This window comes from Amblyomma maculatum, chromosome 3, assembly GCF_055883805.1.
Source record: "Amblyomma maculatum isolate TAMU_Amacu chromosome 3, ASM5588380v1, whole genome shotgun sequence".
NCBI lineage: Eukaryota > Metazoa > Arthropoda > Arachnida > Ixodida > Ixodidae > Amblyomma > Amblyomma maculatum.
The window spans coordinates 133,372,140-133,392,755 of NC_139346.1; the positions used below are offsets into that span (position 1 = coordinate 133,372,140).

General features: G+C 44.3%; 1 protein-coding gene across 2 annotated transcripts in view; it reads left to right on the forward strand.

Moving 5' to 3' along the window:
* The first annotated feature begins 899 nt into the window (after nucleotides 1–899).
* bur (GMP synthase burgundy) overlaps nucleotides 900–20,616 on the forward strand; it is a 35,504-nt gene continuing 15,787 nt past the window's right edge. Inside the window, exons 1-9 of one of the 2 annotated variants that reach the window (XM_084598092.1) lie at nucleotides 900–1,053; nucleotides 6,494–6,702; nucleotides 7,481–7,595; nucleotides 9,021–9,118; nucleotides 11,389–11,492; nucleotides 12,996–13,189; nucleotides 14,177–14,302; nucleotides 16,388–16,576; nucleotides 17,559–17,838. In XM_084598092.1, the coding sequence (XP_084454218.1) occupies nucleotides 6,518–6,702; nucleotides 7,481–7,595; nucleotides 9,021–9,118; nucleotides 11,389–11,492; nucleotides 12,996–13,189; nucleotides 14,177–14,302; nucleotides 16,388–16,576; nucleotides 17,559–17,838 (1,291 nt within the window). In that variant the 5' untranslated portion in view covers nucleotides 900–1,053; nucleotides 6,494–6,517. The other variant, XM_084598093.1, reaches the window with a different exon arrangement.

Here is a 20,616-nt window from a genome sequence, read left to right on the forward strand (position 1 = left end):
ACGTCACAGTTGCGCGCGAATACGACGTCGAGCCGAAAACCGGAATGTTCGCGCGATGGTTTGCCCGGGACCATCTGGGAAGCACGCCCGGTGAATGTAAACACCTTCGAGGGTATTTTGCAATGAACTTCGGTCGCCCATTTCCTGGCGCCTAAGGTCGTTCGGTTAAGCCACTTAGAAAGGGGGTAGCCTACCTTGGAAACTTTCTTTGCACATGTTTCCGGGTATCGAGCAGGTATTAGACTCAAGTACTAAGTTTGTGGTGCATTTGGAATTGCCAGCAGTGGCTTGGTTGCTGAGGCGGTATGTCACTTAGTGCACTGAGCCTCCCACTCCACCATAATGAAAAACACTGACAAAAAGAAAAAGAAAAGTCTGCCCATTTGGGGCTTAACTCTTGGTTATTGGAAATCAACCACGACGGTTATAGCATAGTATACAAAACTTTTCTTTTAATTAATTGAAATCGCTTGGAGCATTACATTGCACGCAGTACTACAAACATTTTTTTTTGGTACGAGGGCACTGCAGGCTCTATTTATTTGTTGCAATTAAGTGCACGAATTACAATCTCTGAGTGGGCTCAGCAACGCTCCCTGTGCCATACAAGCGGCGTCACGCTATTACTGTAAACGGAGACTCATTCTTCAGTTTGCAAAAGAAGCAAGAAAGCCCCATTACTTTTTTAATGCACGAACGATGATATGCGTGCAATTAAAAAACGCGGGGAATTTCAAAGCAGTTTCGGTTTTGGTCCGACGTCGTACTGTTTTTTTTTTTCTGCAACCTTCTACATCATTTAGCGCCCACCAAACTGCACAGACTTTACTAGTGCGCCAATGAAGTCCTCTCAGCGCCTCCGATAACGCTGATGTCCCTGAGAGAAGCGCGCAGAAACCAGCGAGACGCAATAAACGAGCGGCAATTTCACAACTTGGAAAGTACGAGTCGCAACCGCTTGGAGCGCTGTCCTCTGCGCACGCGCTTTATCTGTCCGGAACAGTAGTGATTACTGTCCCGTCCTCACTACTTGACAAAATCTCTCTGCTAACGGTGAGTGTATGCACCCTGCTCTCGCTGCAGTGAGGTGATTTGGATGTGTGTTCACCTGCCTCGGACTTAACCTTGCCAGCGACATAGCAAAGAAACTCTCATAGCCCGCGTCGGCTGTAGCCGACTGCTCACTCTTTACCTGCTCTCGACTGGCCCGTCAAGGAACCGCCGAAGTTATTGCTTCGGTTTTACATTGACGATTTTCAGATCTTCGGGAAATTTCTTGCGAGCGCTTCTAGTCCTGAAGCTGCAAGGGGCAGTAGCGCCAAACGCCTTCGCGGTCAGGAACTTCGAGGTGAGCCGTTGATCTCAGGCCATGAGCAACAGCACTGGACCCACTTGCTTTCAGAAAGCATAGCGGCCGGTTATTTTCGCTCACTCACCTCCGCGCGCTACGCTCTCTCGGTCGCGTGTGCATTGCGTTGCTGGCGTTGCGTATGCACTTACTGTTTTTGTTTGGCACGTCGATAACTGGTGTGCAGTTGCTGTGGAGGCGGGCCTGTCAATACCGTCACGCTTTTTCTGGTACTTGTGAAGTGCTTAGGCTTAGTTTGAATTGGAACTGGCTTACTCTAAAAGCCGCTTGGCTCTTTTTCACCCCCGTGTGTACCCCAGGGTGCTCTCTCGTTGGTTGTGCTGACGCTTGCCGGCCGTTGCTTTTTACACCAGTTAGCAAAGGGAAAAGTGCGACGGGTGTCGCTGTCACAGCTGCTACCATCGGCTTTACGAGATGACAGATGCGGTGGATCGAGTTCTGCTGATGCAGGTTGTCGGAGATTTGACGTGCGCGTCTGTCGTTGCATTACTTGCTGTATTTGATACTAACAAAACTAGTTGGCATGGAAGCTAAATATCGATGCATGGAAGCACAACAATAAAGACTGAATGGCGATTTTGATTTTATCTTTCGCCTCATTATTAGCTCATCGGTGACTCCCGATAAACACAGTTATGTTCACACGAAAGAGAAGTGGCATTGCTTACCACAGCTGCCGTGCTTCCAATAACGTCAATAGTTGCTGTAGTACCGTTTTGGCACTGCGCCATTCCATTAACACACCTAGTCGCGCCACTCGAGTCAAACTGACTTTTCAGGCGATGACATCTTGGTCAGGAAGAATGGTGACCTAGCGTGCTTACCACAGATTACAGTGGATTTTTCACAACTCTTGGCCAGCAACAGCTAGCTGACAGGTGTGTTACGCTCGTACGATAGGGACCATGATCGTACATTCCTAAATAGTAATGTAGACTAAACGCTGTATTAATTCGTGTGTACTTTGTGATAACGGTGGCAGGCTCCTTTAGATTGCACATATCGATTGGGAGCGGCAATATGTTGTCTCGGTCACTCCTGCATTAAATTCTTGGAAGCTGTCTGAAGATCAGTGTGAACAGCTTTAAATCAATGGCATTTCATCAACAAGCTTTGCAGACATATTAAGGAAGGAGTAGGCTTCTTGGTTACAGTTTTGCAGTGATATACTAGTGTGACAACTCTAACTTGTACTACATCAGCTACAGAGTTGTCATTGGTCCAGCGACCTTAGTGTCGTGTAGTGCGTAGTCTCTCCTTATGCACAAAAAGTTGTCGAGGTTAAGCAGCCTGTACAGGTACAGTGAATTCAGGGGCTGTAATGAAATCCATGGAGTTATGACTTGACTCTCTGCAGAGTTGCTGCAACTCTTTAACTTGTATATTTAGCCTCATCTGCTATGTTGTTACCCCCACTATCATGTACTACAAGCTCATTATTTAGTACTTTCTTTCATGTGGTCTTGAATGGCTTTCAGTGAAGTGGCAAAACATTTTGCTGTGTTGAGCAGTTGGGAGTAGCCTTAGGAGACTTTGTCAGAGGATATAAAAAGGTGTAACCTTGATTTCTAGTTGTAGTGGATAGGAATTATTCCAATGCTGCCTGTCGGAGGAATTTCTGGCGCAGATTGTGAAGGCTATTGTGGTTTTTCGGAGTTCAGGTTGTGTTCATTGATTACTGCATTTTAATACTTTCACTGCAAACAGTTTTTTATATGTTAGAAAATTTCTATAAATTAAATGAAAGTTTCACCACGGCAGGCTGTTTCACTAGGAAGTATTTTTATGTTTCCTGTCAGTGGCAGCAGTTCAATTCTCTTGTTGTAGTCACGAGCATCATTGCTGATGTCGTTAGTTTGAATGGAGTGGCAAGGGGAAAAAAAAGATCCATTTTCGCTTCAAAATTGCTGCGCAATGAGTGCATTTCTTGCTGCTAGTCAGTATCAGCAGAGTTGTGAAAAGTCAGTAAAAAATAATTTATTTATGGCAAAAATTGATATTGTCCTTTGTACATTTCGTGTATATATATTCCTTTGCCTGTCTGCGATGCAACGAAAACACGGAACTATTTAGGAGCAATAGCTGCACATATTTGGTCTTTACATGTCTTGCAAAAGTGCGTTTGTGTGAAATTGTCTATTTGTTTGTATTTATAGCCTTTAAGTACAGTGGCAGGAAGTAGCTAATGCATGTGTGTAAATCCTCTGGATCACTCTCTAAAGTTTTCTTAGAGTGCCTTAGAATAAACGTTTTCTTGGGTCTTTTGGTCTTTTCCAGTAGGCATTGCTGCTAAAATAGTTTAGCTTTAATGACTATTCTTCCAGCACATTTTATAGGCTTGGTGTAGCTGTAAATAAAAAATGCAAGTTGTTTTTCCCTTTTATCATTAGAAGTGACCTGTATCCACAGTAAAGTACAGACTAGCTTGCCATTTCATAGTTTAGAGACAAGCTCTGTGGGCTACAGTGTATATGTGTGGGCACACTCATCATTTGGAACTGTCCAGGAAGCTAACAAGGTGACATGTGCACTCAGTTGTCCTGAAATTTCAAATTCGGGAGAGTCATCCTTCATTTGAATTTGATATCTGCCTTCCGTACTGTATATATTGAATGGTTGCTGAATGCAGACTAGTGTGCACATTTTATCACAGAGGCTGAGAGAGTAAATGATTGACCTAGTTCTTGCAAGGGCATCTGCTGCTGACATTTTCTTGAAGATCAGAGTTGGGTTTCCCTTTCAGGTGGCCAGGTGAGGAAACACTTGAAGATATGGATGTTCTTATAAATTGAAGATTCAGGCTCGCAACAATCACGTTACTTGATGGCACGGCAGAAAGATTAACTATTTATTTACACATAAATAAAAAAGAAGACACAAGCAAGGAGAAAACTATTTACATGACTGACCCATTGGTCGGACGAAATCAGCGCTGGCTTAACCCAGAGCGCTTACTTTTAAGCCATCTGTCTCCGCCCTTGGCGGGGACAGCAACCAATAAGCAATAAGGCAACCTTTCTCACCAATCAAAGACTGGGGAAAGGATATCAACTGCACATACACTTGGGAAAGGAGAGGTCCGAAGCAAACATACGAACGGCACTGACGTCACTGCATTCCGAACCTCTGCTTTTCCTTGTTTTCTTTCGCACACGTGCATGCGGGACCAACGTATGCCGCGTGAACAACAGCTGAAGTTCTTTTGTAAAAAAAAGGCAGAAAGCTGTCAATGAGGGCTCAAACGCTATGTGGAAATTCCAACTTGACCAAGCCCTTCTCTTGAGCACCTGCAGCTCAATGACCCATTGTGCTTCATCGCGCACGCACCGGTCAGCCACTGCACATCTGCTACCCCACAAGGCTGTATGCACATGAGCCGAGGGAAAGACGCACATGTAGCAATACGAGAATGCATACAAAAGAAAACGTCTCTGATATGACATTCAACACTGTACACTGCATGAAGCTGCACGCTGGAGTGACAGCTATGGTAGGAAGGCAAGACGAGAAGGAAATGAGTGCTCTGCAGCAGCAGGGGATGCCGGCAACAATATAGCTGCCATCGTGCGTCTGTGGTTCCACAAAATTGGTAGTCGCCGTGACCGAGGATAGGTGCACATCTCAAAGTATTTATCTCGGTTCGTACGCTTTGGGAAACTGAATGGCGTGAAAGTTCGCCGAACTTCACAATCAGTATGGACATTGTGCAAGTTTTTTTAATATTTTCTTCTGCGCTTGTTGTCTTACTCCTTACACCACATAACTACAGCGCAAAAAAAAGACGACCACCAATGAAGTCATGCAGTTATGCAGAAAAAATGACCGACTTGTCCAGAAGCTAGCTTTAGTAAATTACTTCTTGCAGTTCATTTCATTGTAGATAATAAGCTAGTTGGGAAGGGTATTTTGAGCTCTTGCAGATGTGTTATAAGACAAGCTGACTTGCTTAGCGGTTGCACAGGAACCATGGGCATAATATACATTGCTGCCAGCATTTTGTCAAATATCAGAGCTAGTTTTTTTGGGTTGGGGGCTCATGTAAAAGCTTAATTTCTGTAAGTGTTCTTCACTTTGCACTGGTGTCTTGGGGCCTCTTGTAGACAGCACCTATAGGGCTGGCTCCGTTGAAGCGGCATTTTGTGTTTTTTGCATAAGCTTGTAGGTTTGATTCTTGGCAGTGATGATAGCATCGATAGGAATCAGTAGAAAATGCCTTGACACTGATGCTTTGGATGCGTGGGATATCGAAATTAACCTGGAGCCATTCATTATGTGGCACATTTTGAAACCTAGGTGCTGCTTTAGCATTCAGAGCTACAGTAATTTTTTTTTCAATGGAAAAGTTGCTGAAAGCTGTGTGCATCTGCATGACAGTGTTCCAGAATTAACTTTCAGTGTTTTATAAAATCATTTCCTCCCTAAGTACAAAACATTTGCAGACCATTGCTTGGATCCACAGCCGAAGGCTGGTCATGGGTCCAGCAGTTAAAAGCATATTGTCACGAGGAGCCGTTGCGAAGGGTACCTGGTTAGAAAAGGTACTGTTATCATAGGTACAAAGTAGGGGTACAAGGCACTACACAAGGTGGAGTAGCACATAAAGTTATTGGAGGCAAACCACTACATTGCTTGTTTTACACATGAGCAGACTGTAAACACAGTATCGGTGATTGCACAATATTCATAGTCACAATCTAATACAGATTACAATCTTTGGCATTTAACATTAGGAAGTGGTTTTTCAGCTTCTTGCAGAAATTGGCATTCTTCAGATCAGCAGCAATTTTATTCCATGCTTCTGCACCAACATATTATATAAGTCTGCATTTTGAAGCTCTCTATGCTATTGTGAAGCTCTCTGTATTAACATCTGGTTAATATGCAAAGCAATTAACGGTAGCTTCTGAGATCGGCCGTCGTAAGGATGTATTTTGTCATTTAACCTGCATACTAACGTGGTGTTGAAATTTCTGATGAATTTCTAGTCGATGCAGTGTTGCGTGCATTGTAATTTTCCTGTGTCCCATCTGCATATGCTTGTTTTGTAATGCTGAATGAGTGCCATCCTTTGCATATGTAGGCCGGTCGTGACCTGTTGTGTTGTGGTGTGTTTTGTGGATGCAGTGCTGCTGTGGGACGAAGCGCGGAATGCACGACACGGGTCAGAGCGAGGGCCACCTCAATGGGGTGCTCCACAGTGAGCGGGTGGCCATCCTGGATGCAGGCGCCCAGTATGGCAAGGTCATTGACCGGCGCATTCGTGAGCTCTGCGTCGAGTCTGTGATGCTGCCGCTGTCCACCAGTGCCAAAACGCTTGTCAGCCAGGGCTACAGGTGGGTTCGAAATGAGTTGGCACACACTTACGGAGTGGGCCTTGGCTGCATAAAATGCTAGCAGTCTTTTTAAAACTAAGGAAGGTGTATGAAAATATTTGTTGCGCTGTCTCTTTCCTTTTTTTTTTTTTTTTTGGTTAAAAGTAAAATAATGAAGCATTCCTTTTAGTTGGGAGATAACTGTTCTTAACAAATTTGAAAGGCAGCTTGCTTCTGATAAGAGCTGTGGGAATGAGCTCTGCAGCTTTTTTTTGTCAAAGCATGTTCAGTCTAACACCATTAACCAGTTACTTTCCCTTCTGACAAACAGAAGAAGAATAAGGAATACCTTCCTTCATTTTCCTGTTTTTGAAGGAATATATTAAACTCTTTGACACCTTGTTAGTTATGAGCTTAACCTGTTTGCGAAAATACCATTGTAAGTAAGAAGCGATTGTGGAGTCTGCCCAGCAGTGGGAAACGGGCAGTTTGCTTACACGATGTATATTGCAATTTGTTCAGGTCATATTGAATGTCAAAACAGCTTGCAAAAACTTTACCTTACTTGCCTCTGTAATAAACGACGACTAGGAAGGAACTGCAGCTGCGCAAGATCATGGCAAACTGCGCCACCTTTGTTCATATGCTGCACATTGAACTGTTTCTGTATTCCTATCACATAGTTAGGTCTTCAATGCATTTTTTGCTCTTTTTGGGCTAGCACTGCCACGTCTCTGTTGTTTCTCATTGTTTTCATATTGTCTGTTGTTGTTTTTTTTTCCCCCATTGCATTGGCCAGGGCCATCGTAATCTCCGGTGGTCCTGGGTCGGTGTATGCGCCCGATGCTCCGAAGTACGACCCAGAGATCTTCCAGTGTGGCCTTCCTGTGTTGGGCATCTGCTATGGAATGCAGGTATGCTGTCATTTCAGGACTCATCACATGAATTTACCTGCAATATGAGCAGGCTTCTTTTTCACCTAGATTGCAAAAAGGTTAAATGGGGGAGGGTACCTAGTAGTTACTGTATGGAATAGCATGTGACTAGTATTTATGCTTTGGTAGCAAATATAATGGGTGCATTTCTTACGTAATGCTAGCCCCTACTTTGCCACCTGCAATGGCTGTGGGAATAGCTGTCATCTTATTGAGGATGTCCAGATTTAATATTTGAACCGAGTTTCCAGTATTTAAGTGTACTATTAATTTGCCCCGTGAGCTTTATGCTGCAGATTATACTGATCATTCCCTAGTTATGAGCTTTACAAACTTGTTATCTCAAGGGATTGTCGACTTGTGACTGAAGGGACTATGCTGCCAGCAGTAGACTTGTTATCAAACGAGCCAAGGTGCAAGAATTGTAGATCGACATATCTCGAAATATTTTAGTTGATGTTTTCACTAGCACTGCTATAGTTATGTTTGCCGCAAAGCCTGTGGGGCCATTAACATCCACAAATGATATGTATTTGAAATAGTCCTATGACATTACCATATATTGCCATGTGTAAGCCTAAATTTTTCTTTTGCAAGAATGACCCTTCAAAATGGGTGAGTGTTGACCAGTACTAGGAGTGACCTATATACTGAGTCTAACATAGTTCTGCCCGAGCTTGAGGCAGTATGCGCCCAGTGCTAGTTCCCAGCAGGATGGCTGGAGCTTGATTTGCCAAAAAGAAAACTGAAAATTGTTGCTTCGTTCGTAAATTGGTTTTGCCAAATAAAAATGCTGTTGTGCGCGTCTTACCTGACTTATTTACAGTCTCATGTGTCGTGCTGGAATCGAAAGCTACCAAACAGCTGTTTGGTTGGCTACTGGTCAGCTGGGTTAATTGCAGGGACGGCATTTCTATTGCCTTTGATCTCCATTTTCTCCCGACTGCTGGCTTTGCAATGCACTATTGAGTGTTTATTGCTTTGTGCTGGATGTACACCCTCATGCCATCCCATAGGGAACTGCAAACCGAGGTTGATAGAGCATGCGTTTACTTATATTTGGCGGCAACACATTATTACCCAGGGAGAGATGCGAGTTGGGGATTTGATCTAAGCATGGCAATATACTATAAGGCATTTATGGGCATTTGCAAAGGAAATCTTGGTTCCACATCCATGCCCAAGTGTCAGATATGGGTAAGAGAAGCTCTTTTTGCAGAGCTTTGCTTTTACGGAGTATAGAAGGTTTCATGCCATTGATTTGTATCAGTTATGCTGTGTCATTGTTCACGGGGTGCCTCGTCTTGGTTCCAGCCGGTTGTAACATTTTGGTTGTGTCCATACATTCTTTGCAAGCTTGCTTTTCTTTCACTTGTCGTCTTGCTGCTCGTTCTGGTCTCTTAGATGATCAACCGGGAGTTTGGGGGCACGGTGACGCAAAAGGACTCCAGGGAAGACGGGCAGTTCAAGATCCAGGTGGATCAGAAATCCCCATTATTCAAGTGAGTGGGCAATGCTTTGTCGTTATATTTCGACACGCTTCAATTTTTGCAGGGCATTTGTGGATTTTTGCGGGACATTTGCAGTATCATATTCGATAGTAACATTTCTTGTAATGCTTCTGCTGCGGCATTTGCTTGCAACTGATGAATCTCTGGTTTCCTTTATGTTGTATTCCAGCATAATGTCAGCCATATCTACCTATATTTGAATTAATTTTCTTAAAATTTAAATTGCACTACCCCTTACTGATGTGGGCTCCAAGAAAAAAAAGAAGGAATCACCATATAAATGCGTGTAAGGGTCATACTGTTTTTTTCCAGATTCAAGGGCCAATTTTGGGAGTGCAGCCCATAGACACGACATACAAAAAAAATCTTTAAAGTAAAAACAGACCAATCAGCGAATGTGTGGCATTTATTTACTATTGAATTGTTACTCGCGAAGTCTTCCGAGTACGAGCTGTTGCTGTACTGGGCACCGAAGTCGACTTCAGTCCGGTCTAAACTGTTTGAAATCCCGGTCACCTTGAAACTACGGGATACAATGTCCGTAGACACAAAGTTCCACGTGTACAAAACAAAATTTAACCAACCACAGTCGCGAGCGATGTGCCCTCTTGAGCCGCCCGGTCGGCGTTTTGTCGTGATCACCATGCCATCCATTCTGAGTACTGTCTTTGGAATCCAAACTTAAAAGGCCGATTGATGTTGCCGTCCAGGGGTTGCAGCAGGTCGGTGACGCTGTCCGGAATTCCTACCATGTCTGTGCATGTACTGCGCAGGTGTTCTTTAACCCTATCCGTCAAGCGACCACGGAAGCTGTCAAAAACGAGGAGCGATCGTTTGGCTAACATGGCGCCTGGGCGATTCTCTGTGTCCACACATCCTTCTCTATGTTCACACAGAGCAGCATTAGGGGCAGCAGCTGGCAGCTTTAGTAGACCTTGATGTCCTGGTTTACTCTTTGATCCATTGGTTCCTTGACGATGGCTATGGCATTGGCCGGCAGAAGTTCGAGACTGATGATTTCAGTCCTTCAAGCTGGTCATGGGTGGAGTAATTATTCACGACAGTGACAGCTTCCCTGCCCTGCCTGCCAGTAAACTGCGCGTCTTCCGCTCGCAGCTAATGTTTGGTAATTTTCATAGTCATTCATGCTGTTCTATTAGCATGGTATTTAACAGGAAGGTCTGGAATGCCCTTGAAACAACTTGGTTTCTTAGACTTCCGTACCTCCAGCAGCTTCAACTTTTCATCCCTTGACGTGTTTGCATCCACCAATTCAGCAACGAGCTCTTTACTGAGTTTCTCACTTATACAGGCTTTGGCCTTGTAGGCAAGAGTCTTTAGCGGAAGGGCCTTATAAAAAAAAAATAGTCAATCTCATTGGCATTGAAGCATCGCAGCTCATAGCTGCTTAAAATCTGCAGCTTCCGCTGTTGCCAGTTGGTGCAAAGGTCTCTGTTCATTTCAGCACTTTTTCTAGAGATGGTCTTGAAGAGGTCACGGGGTTTTTTAAATCAGCTTGGCTATCCATAGCTGGCACTGAAACTTTAGACTCTCATTTGCAGGTTTGTCTCCCGTGCCTTCTGCTTATCGGAAAACTGGCACTGTGTGCATACTTAAACCACAGAAGAAGAACCTTTCTATTCATACAGTGTTGTCCTCATTCGCAGTCGGTTTGGAGTGAATGTCCCATCCTTGATACAAGCCCCTTGAATGGCAGCTTTGTTTTTACATGATCTGCGATAGTGTTGACTTTAGGATGACGAACTTCTTCACAACATCTCTTTAGGCAGGCTGCTTTTAAGCTTCTGAAAAACCTGCATCTTTTTTGTTTTTGTTTTTTTAGCGCGAGCGTATTGGTGTGGCCATTTCTTGACGCTGTCCATCATGCTGAAACACTGATTGCACATAGGCCTAACGCAGAGGTGCAGCGGCAACAAAACCAATCGAGAGGCCTACGGATGAGTAGCACTGGATCGGCTTGTCCAGACTATATTGTTGACCAGTACGAAGAATTACAATTAACAGGAACTTTACCACTGAAATGGGAAACAGCCAAATAATCCTACTTAATTCCATTTATTCATTTCCACCACGACTTTACAGCATCTGATTGGTTCTGTTTGGACGTGTGTTGCTGTCTTCAGCCACCTTTTTTGGGATCATTTCTGTAGGTCTGCGTGTTGTGGAGGATTAACCATTGTCCCATGCACTCTTGAGGCTGTATTCTCCGTGTGCTGAATGTGTTGTCTTTATTTACACAGAGGTATGGACAAGGAAGAGGAGGCGCTTCTGACCCATGGTGACAGTGTCGACAAGCCAGCTGAGAACTTCAAGGTCATCGCCACATCGGGGTCTACGATCGCAGGTGGGCAGCCATGGGTCTCTTTGTTCCTTCTGCACATTATTCTGCAGACTGCTTTTTGGCCATAGACGCTTCGCCTAGCCGAGCACAGTTTATTTGTGTGTGCTAGGTCTGCTATTTGTAGAGAAATGTGCTCGAGATTATTCAGGTACATTCTAGTTCCTGCTTGCTGGTGGTAAGTGAAAATACCTGGGTGACAATCTTTGGGTGTATATATATTGGAAGAACTCAGTCAGGTGGTTAAGGTTGATCCGGAGTCAGACTTGGATGTCTTTTGTAGCTTGTGGGCAAAGTGAATTCCAGTGTACTTTGTGCTGTAAAATTAATTGGCCTGCGCAGCACCTCTTGGTTTTGTCATACTTTAGGCATTGCTGTAATTTTCATTGTTTCTAGTTGACTTAGTTGGCGGATCTTTCGTAGCATTCCTCTCAATCTGTTAGCATGCTTTGAAGATGTGCTCTGGGATGCTAGTAAATGGCCAATAAAAAGTGCTTCTTTTTGCTTATAGCTGAGCTGAAATGAGCTAAGTTGTGTTTCCCATTACTAGTCACGAGATACCTGGAGCAATGGGCTTGGTGTTTGGCTGTGAATTCTAAGGTAGTGGTATTTTGACGGAGATGAAATTCAAAAATGGTAATGTGCTGCTTGGTGTGTGTCAGCACACATGGAAGAACCCAAGTCGGTCTAAATTGGTGGTTGATGAGGCTCATAAAAAGCATTTATTAATGAATTCACAGTCATGCAATTCGTGGAACATGTATGTTCATGTGTGCTTGTCAAAATATGTCAGATTCATATAGATCAGTCCCTTCAGCATGTATGTAACATATAATGCAAGTTTTCTGTGAACGCCATTTTAAATGTTTCGATTCATGGAACTTGCTTTTAAAACGCATGCCGCTGGCTTCTCTTGACATCAAAGAATGCAGTGAGGGTTAAATTATCAGCCTGCTTTTATATAAGTTGGTTGGTTAGTTCTTGTGGTTTAACGTTCCAAAGTGGCTCAGGCTATGAGAGGCGTGTAGTGGAGGGGTCTGGAAATTTCGATCACCTGGGGTTCTTTAACGAGCACTGACATTGCACAGCGTACGGGCGCCTTGCGTTTCGCCTCCATTGAAAGGCGGCCGCCGCGGCCGGGATTCAATCCCGCATCTTTGGGGATAGTAGCCGAGAACCCTCACTGCACCACTCCGGCGGTGCTTTATTGATGTTCAGTAATAGGATTTTGAAGCTGCCACTTTAGAAGCTTCCCTCTGTACCTTAATGTTGTGCAGAGACTGCTGTCCTCCTCAGATTTTTATTTGTACGAAATTTCATTGGTTTGCAAGAGCATTTGGGCTCATAAAGGTTTGTGAATGTTGGCTAGGCTTTTGCCGTCATTTGTTTGCTCTACTGAGATGTCTTTGAGTTGATACATTGCCGAAACTCCGGTTCCACTTTTAGCATTGATGGCAGTAGTCAGCTTCATGTACTTAATCTTTTTTTCTCCCCTTTCCACATGCTCAGCGTTAGCCAATGACAAGATGAAGGTGTATGGCGTCCAGTTCCACCCTGAGGTTGACCTGACCCCCAAGGGCAAGGCCATGTTCTCTAACTTCCTCTACGACATTGCGGGCCTGTCAGGCAACTTCACCCTCCAGAGCAGGGAGCTCGAGTGCATCGAGTACATCCGGCGCACTGTGGGCCAGAACAAAGTCCTGGTCAGTGGGCTTGGTAATACCATTGTGTTCGTGCCAGAGCCAAGATGGCTTAAATGGCGCTTTCCCAGGGAGGGAAGGGGGTGGATGGCTGACTGTGATTGCACTGTGGGCCCTGTAATGGCACGCGTGTGGGCACTCGCCAGTCTCGTGAATTCGGCATGCAGTAAAAGCTTGGACTGGAAAAAGTTTGATTTGTTGAATGTCTCCCAGAAGCTCTGGCAAGAAACACTTGCGTTATGGTAAATTTATTTGATGAAAGACTGGGCAATGTTTGCCTGCTTTGTAGACGAAAACATTGCCACAGTAAATATTTTAACCACTAGCACCTTGCAATCAACTCTTGTTGATGCCTCTTTCTCTCTTTGTTTTTTTAATACCTGATTGTACTATATACAAGAATATTTTTCAGTGCGAAAAAAAATATGTGCTATGTGTGGAGTGCACTCGCTCATTGCAGCTTGCCTCCGAGAGGAATGACGCTCGTAATTTCACATTTTGTAAGGTTGTGCCCTGCTTGGGTGTTTCTAAAGGCAAGGAGGCATTGGGGTTTATTTTCTCTACTTGATCCTGAGCATCCTTCTTTTTTTTTTTTTTTTTTTTTTTTTTTCTGGTTTTTCCTTACCCTTTGAATTTTAGTTGCTTGCAGTCATGCTTTTATTTCCTCCTAGATTTGCAGCACAACAAGCTCCAAAACCAGGAAACTGGAGGGTTTAAAAGCAGCTGTTGAATACCCTCCTCCTCCCTTTCTCCTGCAATAATTTGAAGTGGGCTTGAGCTTACCTTGAAAAGAAAATCATACAGCTGGCTCATATAGATGTGATTTTAATTTTTCTCTGGCAGCCAGGTCACAGCCTTAGTTTTATATTGTCCTTGGCAAACAGCTATGCTGGGCTTTCTTTTTTTTGTTGCTGCTTTTTATCCTGTTGTGGAACAAGAATTTGTGCAAGTGGTTTTTCTGATCTCTCTTGTCTTCCCCTTCTGGTACAGATGTTGGTGAGTGGGGGCGTGGACTCCACCGTGTGCGCTGCCCTCCTGCACAAGTCCCTGCGGGAGGACCAAGTGATTGCGCTGCACATAGACAATGGCTTCATGCGGAAGGACGAGAGCGCACAGGTGGGTTGGTGCGTTTACGCCGACCATGAATGGCGACGGCAGGTGTGGCAATGGTAGTAGGATATCTTCACTTGTTCGAAGATAAACACATACTGAGCACCGGGGTGTGGAGCGGAATAGGCACACTGCCTTTTCACAGGATTGGTCAAACAACTGCGGTAATTGACTTCTTGCGTAAAATACTTAAAAAAATAAGAGCTAAATTGATGTGCAGAGCTTCTTGTTGCTAGTATCAGGATAAAGCCTTTATTTCTTTAAAGCTTAGCATCACAATGTTTTCTTAAAAGAAGCTGCTTCAGTTTCCAAGTGCCCCATTAGGATGCAGTACCACAGCATTTAGGGTTCCACATTGTGGATAGTGTTTGCATTGCATTTGCACGCAGTAATGTGAGGACTGTCGTTACACGCCTATTCAAATTGATCACCAGTGATCAATGCTTTAAATCGCCGATTTCGAAATGTTGGAATCATTTCTCATGCTCCTAGCGCCACCCAGTGGTTGGTCTAGGCACTGCATTTGTAGAACCAGTTGAAATTTTCTCGCTCTGGCGATGTTATGATTTTTGATGGACTTTTTTGAAAACTAATGTGCATGTGTTGTTTTGAAAGAGGCTGTAGCGGCTGCGCTTGAAAAAGAATGTCGCACTCATCATAATGCAGCATTAACATCAAATTTTTGTGATAAAAAAACTTCTATTAAGTCAAATATTGAACCATATTGTCGGCTTTGTTATCTGACATGTTGCGAGGTGATAATTAGCCAAAAATGGCGCCATCTATTTACTAGTGAGCTTTGACTCTTAGTCCGGATGGTTTTATTCCACGAAAACTCTTTCCTGAAGGTCCGCTGCACATCCAACATGTATACCTAGCCTTTTGCAGCCAGGATGGAAGAACGGGCTAGTTGGTAGTTCATCTTGGGAAAAAAAACAGCGCACCCTTGAGAAATGGACAAAGGAAGACATGACCACACAACATCGTTTCTTCCTTTGACCATGGCTCAAGAGTGCACTGTCTTTTTTTTTCCCCAAGACTTTACAGCCAGTTTGCAGCGTTTTGGTTTGGTGCCTCATGAAAACCAGGAACTGCTTCACCGAATGGCACGAAAAATGAGGCTGTTTCTACCTATAGATTTTTTTATGTAGTTGAAAAACGGCACAGTACACATAGTTCATTTTTTTACACAGTGTTCCTGGATCATTGATCTTCAAAATGTATGTTCTAAGTTTTCTATGTTAATAATGCACCTGTAGATATTGAACTTTTTCTGTCTTATTTACATCAACTCTCTACAAAAGTTGCAATTTTTCAAGCTTTTGTGAGTTCTTTAATAAAGTTTTTGCTTTGTAACTTATGCTTTTGGAAAGAGCATTCTATATTGTGCAATTTTATATGTAGCAACGTGTGCTGCATTATTATTTGTACTGGCAAAAAATATCTTCCAAGGCCTATGAAAAGCAGCCATTTTCTCGCGGTAACGAATGGGTTAATGCTCATATTGTAGTGCTGGCATGGTGTGCAGAGATGCTGCACATCAGGTTGATGAGTTCGCATTGCTGGTCTGTGTGTGGGATGAAGCCAGGGATTCAACAGACTTCTTTGGAAGCTTCAGTGTTGCATTGTATTGGTATGCTTTCACACATTTGTTTTATATCCTCTTTGTTCCAGCAAACCTGTGTTTGATGCTTATCAGGATACTGGTGGCATTGTGATGTGCTGGAACAAGTTTCCTCTAATCAGCTTGGTGGCATGAAAGTATACTGGAGGAAGAGTGTGTGTAAATGCACTTCACCTGCACCATTGATGTGGCCTGCTACTTGGGGGCATAAGAGAGCAGAATTAAAGTCTCGCTTGTTTCTACAGTCAGGCTAGTAAATTTTGAAGGTCATGGGTGCCTTAGTTTCTTTGAGATGAAGAGATTTAAAAACACATGTGGCTAAGGCTGAGCCACTTGAAGTGTTGAGCGTGCTGTGCCGTTCCCCGACTGAACTTGCAACAGTTTGTGCCATTCAGAGCATGCTGCGCGAGAAATGCCACATTGTGGTGACAGCCTGAACAGTGCGCCATGTGTGCATTTTGTTCCAGGTGGAGCAGTCCCTGAAGCACCTGGGTCTGCGGTTGCGGGTGGTGGATGCATCGCACCAGTTCTACAATGGGACGACCACGGTGCCCATTGACCCCAAGGAGCCCCAGCGCAAGCGCACCACCAAGATGCTCTGCCAGACAGCGCACCCCGAGGAGAAGCGCAAGATCATCGGGGACACATTTATGCGGGTGCGTTTCACGGTTGCATGGAATATCCTGTGGAGTGTAAAAACTGGTGGACTAGTGTGATACTGCTGCGAAACCTCGTTGATTCGACCCCTCACATTTATTGGAAAAACTATAATTTGAGCACTCCACGAGGTTTCATCAAACTCGTGTACTGTTCCACAACTTCATCAAACTCTCATGGATTTAAGGATTGCGGCCATGCTTCGAATAATTAGGACAGGCAGCGAAGAGTGCATGTGTATGGGCAGTGAATGTGAGTTGAGGGCGAACGAGTGGCTCGAGATTCTAGGCACTGAAGTTAAACCTGGATATATAATGAAATTAAAAAAAAGTTTGCAATGTTTTATCACAACCAAGTTTAATTACAGTTTTCATGTGAGGACTCGGAAGGTTATTGCAAATTAGAAACTGGAATGTGGAATTCATATAAGAGAAACAACCTTGAAACGGTTCTATCATGATTTTTGTTAACATTAATTACTCAAAATCGTAAGGGCAGAAAAGCACCTTGTGATCCCGTTTATACTGTCACCACCTCAGCCATGGATCGAATAATGATACTACGATTGGGGTGTGGCGGGCAGGGCAGTCTGGGGTACCTCATTTTGACTAGGAGAGAGCATGCGGTTGCATCTTTGCCACTAGACCTTGAATGCCCTAAAGAAAACGTCAGGTGATCTGATCGCGTGTGCTGCAGATAGTGTGAATTGTGGAAAGGAGTTATTACGCAAATTTCTTGTATGAATCAGTTGCGGTTTACAGGCTTATTTAACAAGTAAAGGTATGTCTATGTGCAGTTCTTTGTTCTTTGTTGCTTTAATAATTATATGTTTGGTATATTTGGAAATTTGCCACGGTCTTATGAAATCTGCATGGTTTTGTGCTTGCCACTACTTCCACATGTTGAATAAGCTAATGTTTTGAGAGACTGCTGGTGTTGTTGTGGGAGGCTGACAGTCGGCCTTCTGGTGTGTCCATCCAGGTGGCCAACGAGGTGATTGCAGAGTTGCAGCTCAATCCGGACGACGTATACCTGGGCCAGGGCACGCTCAGGCCGGACTTGATTGAGAGTGCTTCGCACTTGGCCAGTGGGCAGGCAGATGCCATCAAGACACACCACAACGACACTGACTTGGTGCGACAGCTACGGGCACGGGGTCGTGTGGTGGAGCCCCTCAAGGACTTTCACAAGGATGAGGTGCGTGCCCTGGGTCGGGACTTGGGGCTGGCCGCCGAGCTTGTCCAGAGGCACCCCTTCCCCGGTGAGTCTGCTGGGTTGGGGCAAGGTGCACGAAGTGTACCGGTCTGAAGCATGCTTTTTTGGGTTTATAAAGATTGCTTGGAAGTGCAGTGGGTGCTTGGTAGTTTGAACTTTCCTGATGGGAACAGCTGGTTTGTTTAAACTGAGGCTTGCGGCCCATCAACAACAACGTTACCCTATAATTTCAGCTTCGCATGATTAAAAGCAATTTTGAGTTCATTTCTGGCTAAAATTATTCAGATTTGGCTGTATCATATTTCTTTTCTTATATTTTTCGTCAAGACTGTGTTGGGGCTTTACTACCAATATTAACAGCCTGTGCAGATTGGCCATACTTGCATAATTCTAGGCACCTTTCCTCTTTTTTTTTTTCATCTGTTATCATCTGCGTTTACAGAGTAAGAAAGTGAAGAACATCAAGAGGCAAAGGGATACAAAATTTTGTGCCACTTGTCATTAACCCTTTCAGGCTCTATTTACCATTTCGAATGGGTACAAGTAACTTGTGGCATGTCCAGGTCTTCGGCAAAGTCACTTCACTGGTTTCCAAATGAAAAATACCGATGGTTAGCCTTTTGCTCGCAAATACAATAATTATTACTAACTGTCAAAGTAATTGGAAACTGTAATATACAGTCGAACCCGGTTATATCGAACCCGGATATATCGAATTTTGGTTATATCGAACTCACGAAATATCCCCTCGAAAATTCCATGTAAAAGTATAGGAAAGCCGCGTCATATATCGAACTCAATTTCACCGATCGTTCGATATATCGAACTCCGCACCACGCACTGGAAAGCGTGCCTTCCCCAAAGACGGTCGCATTACCCTTGGCCGTTTGCCGCGTGACGTTTTCAAGCCACGCGCGGAAGGAATGAGAGGGGACAGTTCGGCGACGGCTGGTCTGGGCAGCGCTGCGCCCATTCCCCAAAGGCGCGCGCATCTGCAGTTGTCGTTTCCCGCGCGCCAACACATGACGTTTGCAAGCCATGTGTGTGGGTGTGCCCATTCTTTTGCAGAGCTATCTCTCTCCTTCAGCACGCGCAACGCATGCGCCAAGCCAGCTCAGCCCGTTTTCAGACAGCCGTCGGACGCTTTCTCCAGCGTGTGTTGCGAACCCTCTACGTGCGGCGGCGCGGCGGCAGACGTGGCTATGGCGCCTGCGGATGTTAGAAGCGCCAGCTCTCTTTCTTTTTTCTTTTTTTTTTTTTTTTTTTTTTTTTTGCGAGAGTCATCCTTTCTTATTGTTGGGCTGTACGCGCGGCGTAGCTTAAGATATGGCGGCTGCGGACATTAAAAAGCGGCAGGGATTTTTTTTTTTTTTTCGGATTGTTTATTTATTTTTTTTTTTATCATTTATCCTTGCATGTATGAATCAGTGAAAGCATGCGGTCAGCTGCTTCGATCATGACGCCCGCCCGCCCCAAGCGCAGCGTGATAAATCGAACCAGGCTTGTGCAATCAAGCCATCACGGGCACTCTGCCAAGTTCGCTCCCCGCCACTGCAGGAGCTATAAAAAGATAAATGCGCCCTGACCGCCCTGACGTTATCGCAGCATCTTGGCACGCTGCCAGTGAGCTGTGGATGAGACTACCGAAACGGACTGACGCGCGCCATCGACATGCAACACAGAAACCTTGTTTTGAACTGCAGCGGTGGCTCGAGCGGCGAGAGGGACGCAGTTCCAACAAGTTTGAAAATTTTCGCTCTGTCGCTGCCGCTTGTCGCTTGCATGTGAGCGAGCTAGCCTTAACGCATATTTTTTTTTTTTTTCAAATTCTCGGGTGCAAAAGTGGAGGGTGGGTTCATTATGCGAGTGGGTTGATTACGCGACAAATACGGTATCGTTTTTTCCCATCGTAAGTGCCGTCACAAGCCGATTTCTGTATATCGAATTATCGATATATTGAACTGTCGATATATCGAACTATTTCGCCATTCCCTTTCGAGTTCGATATATCCGGGTTCGACTGTAGATGCATCAGGATCTATCAAATCAACAGTATAGACAATGTGGCATCATTTAATATTCCGAAGGGGCACATGGTGCAAGAAATATAATAAAAAAATTGTGGGGGTTTAGGCATGCTTGAACCTAGGGATAGAGAGAAAGCTGTGAGTGTTGCAGCAAATTTTTCTGGGGACACCTGGATTTAATGTGCTGTCGTCGCAACATTTGAACGAACCTTCTGTCCTAGCAACTCGCTGTTGTCGTTCGCCTCTATCAACTACAGAGTTGTCCGTCTTCTTCTTTTCTTCTTCCTCTTCTTTTTCCTCTTCATTTTCTTCTTCTTCGTCTTCATTTTCGTTTCTTTTTCATTTTCCATGGTGCCACGCTGATGGCTTGAAAACCTACAGTAGTGTAGCTTTCGCTACAAAAAGAAAAAAAGGTATAACACTCTGGCCAAGGTGGAAACGTCTGCAATAAAATGGTGGAAGGCACGCTACCAAGGTAGCTCACTAGTTTCATGGAACATTTTATGCTGCATTCACTAATAGACATAAAGGGCACCCTATTGGCACGACGAAAGATGCTAAATTAGCCTAAAAAAAAAAACATTGTGCTAGCTGGAGTTTTTTCAAAAAATGAGCGAGTTCACATTGTACAGCGTTTGTCCAATATACCTGGCCCAAGAGATTCGCTTCTGAGCCCTGTAACAATGCTTTTGTAAGCAATACAGTAACATATGTCATCTAGGAGATTTTGAACGCTAAAGATGCGCAATGAGCTCCACTACAGAACTTAGATGCAAAATCATTAGGTCATATATTGT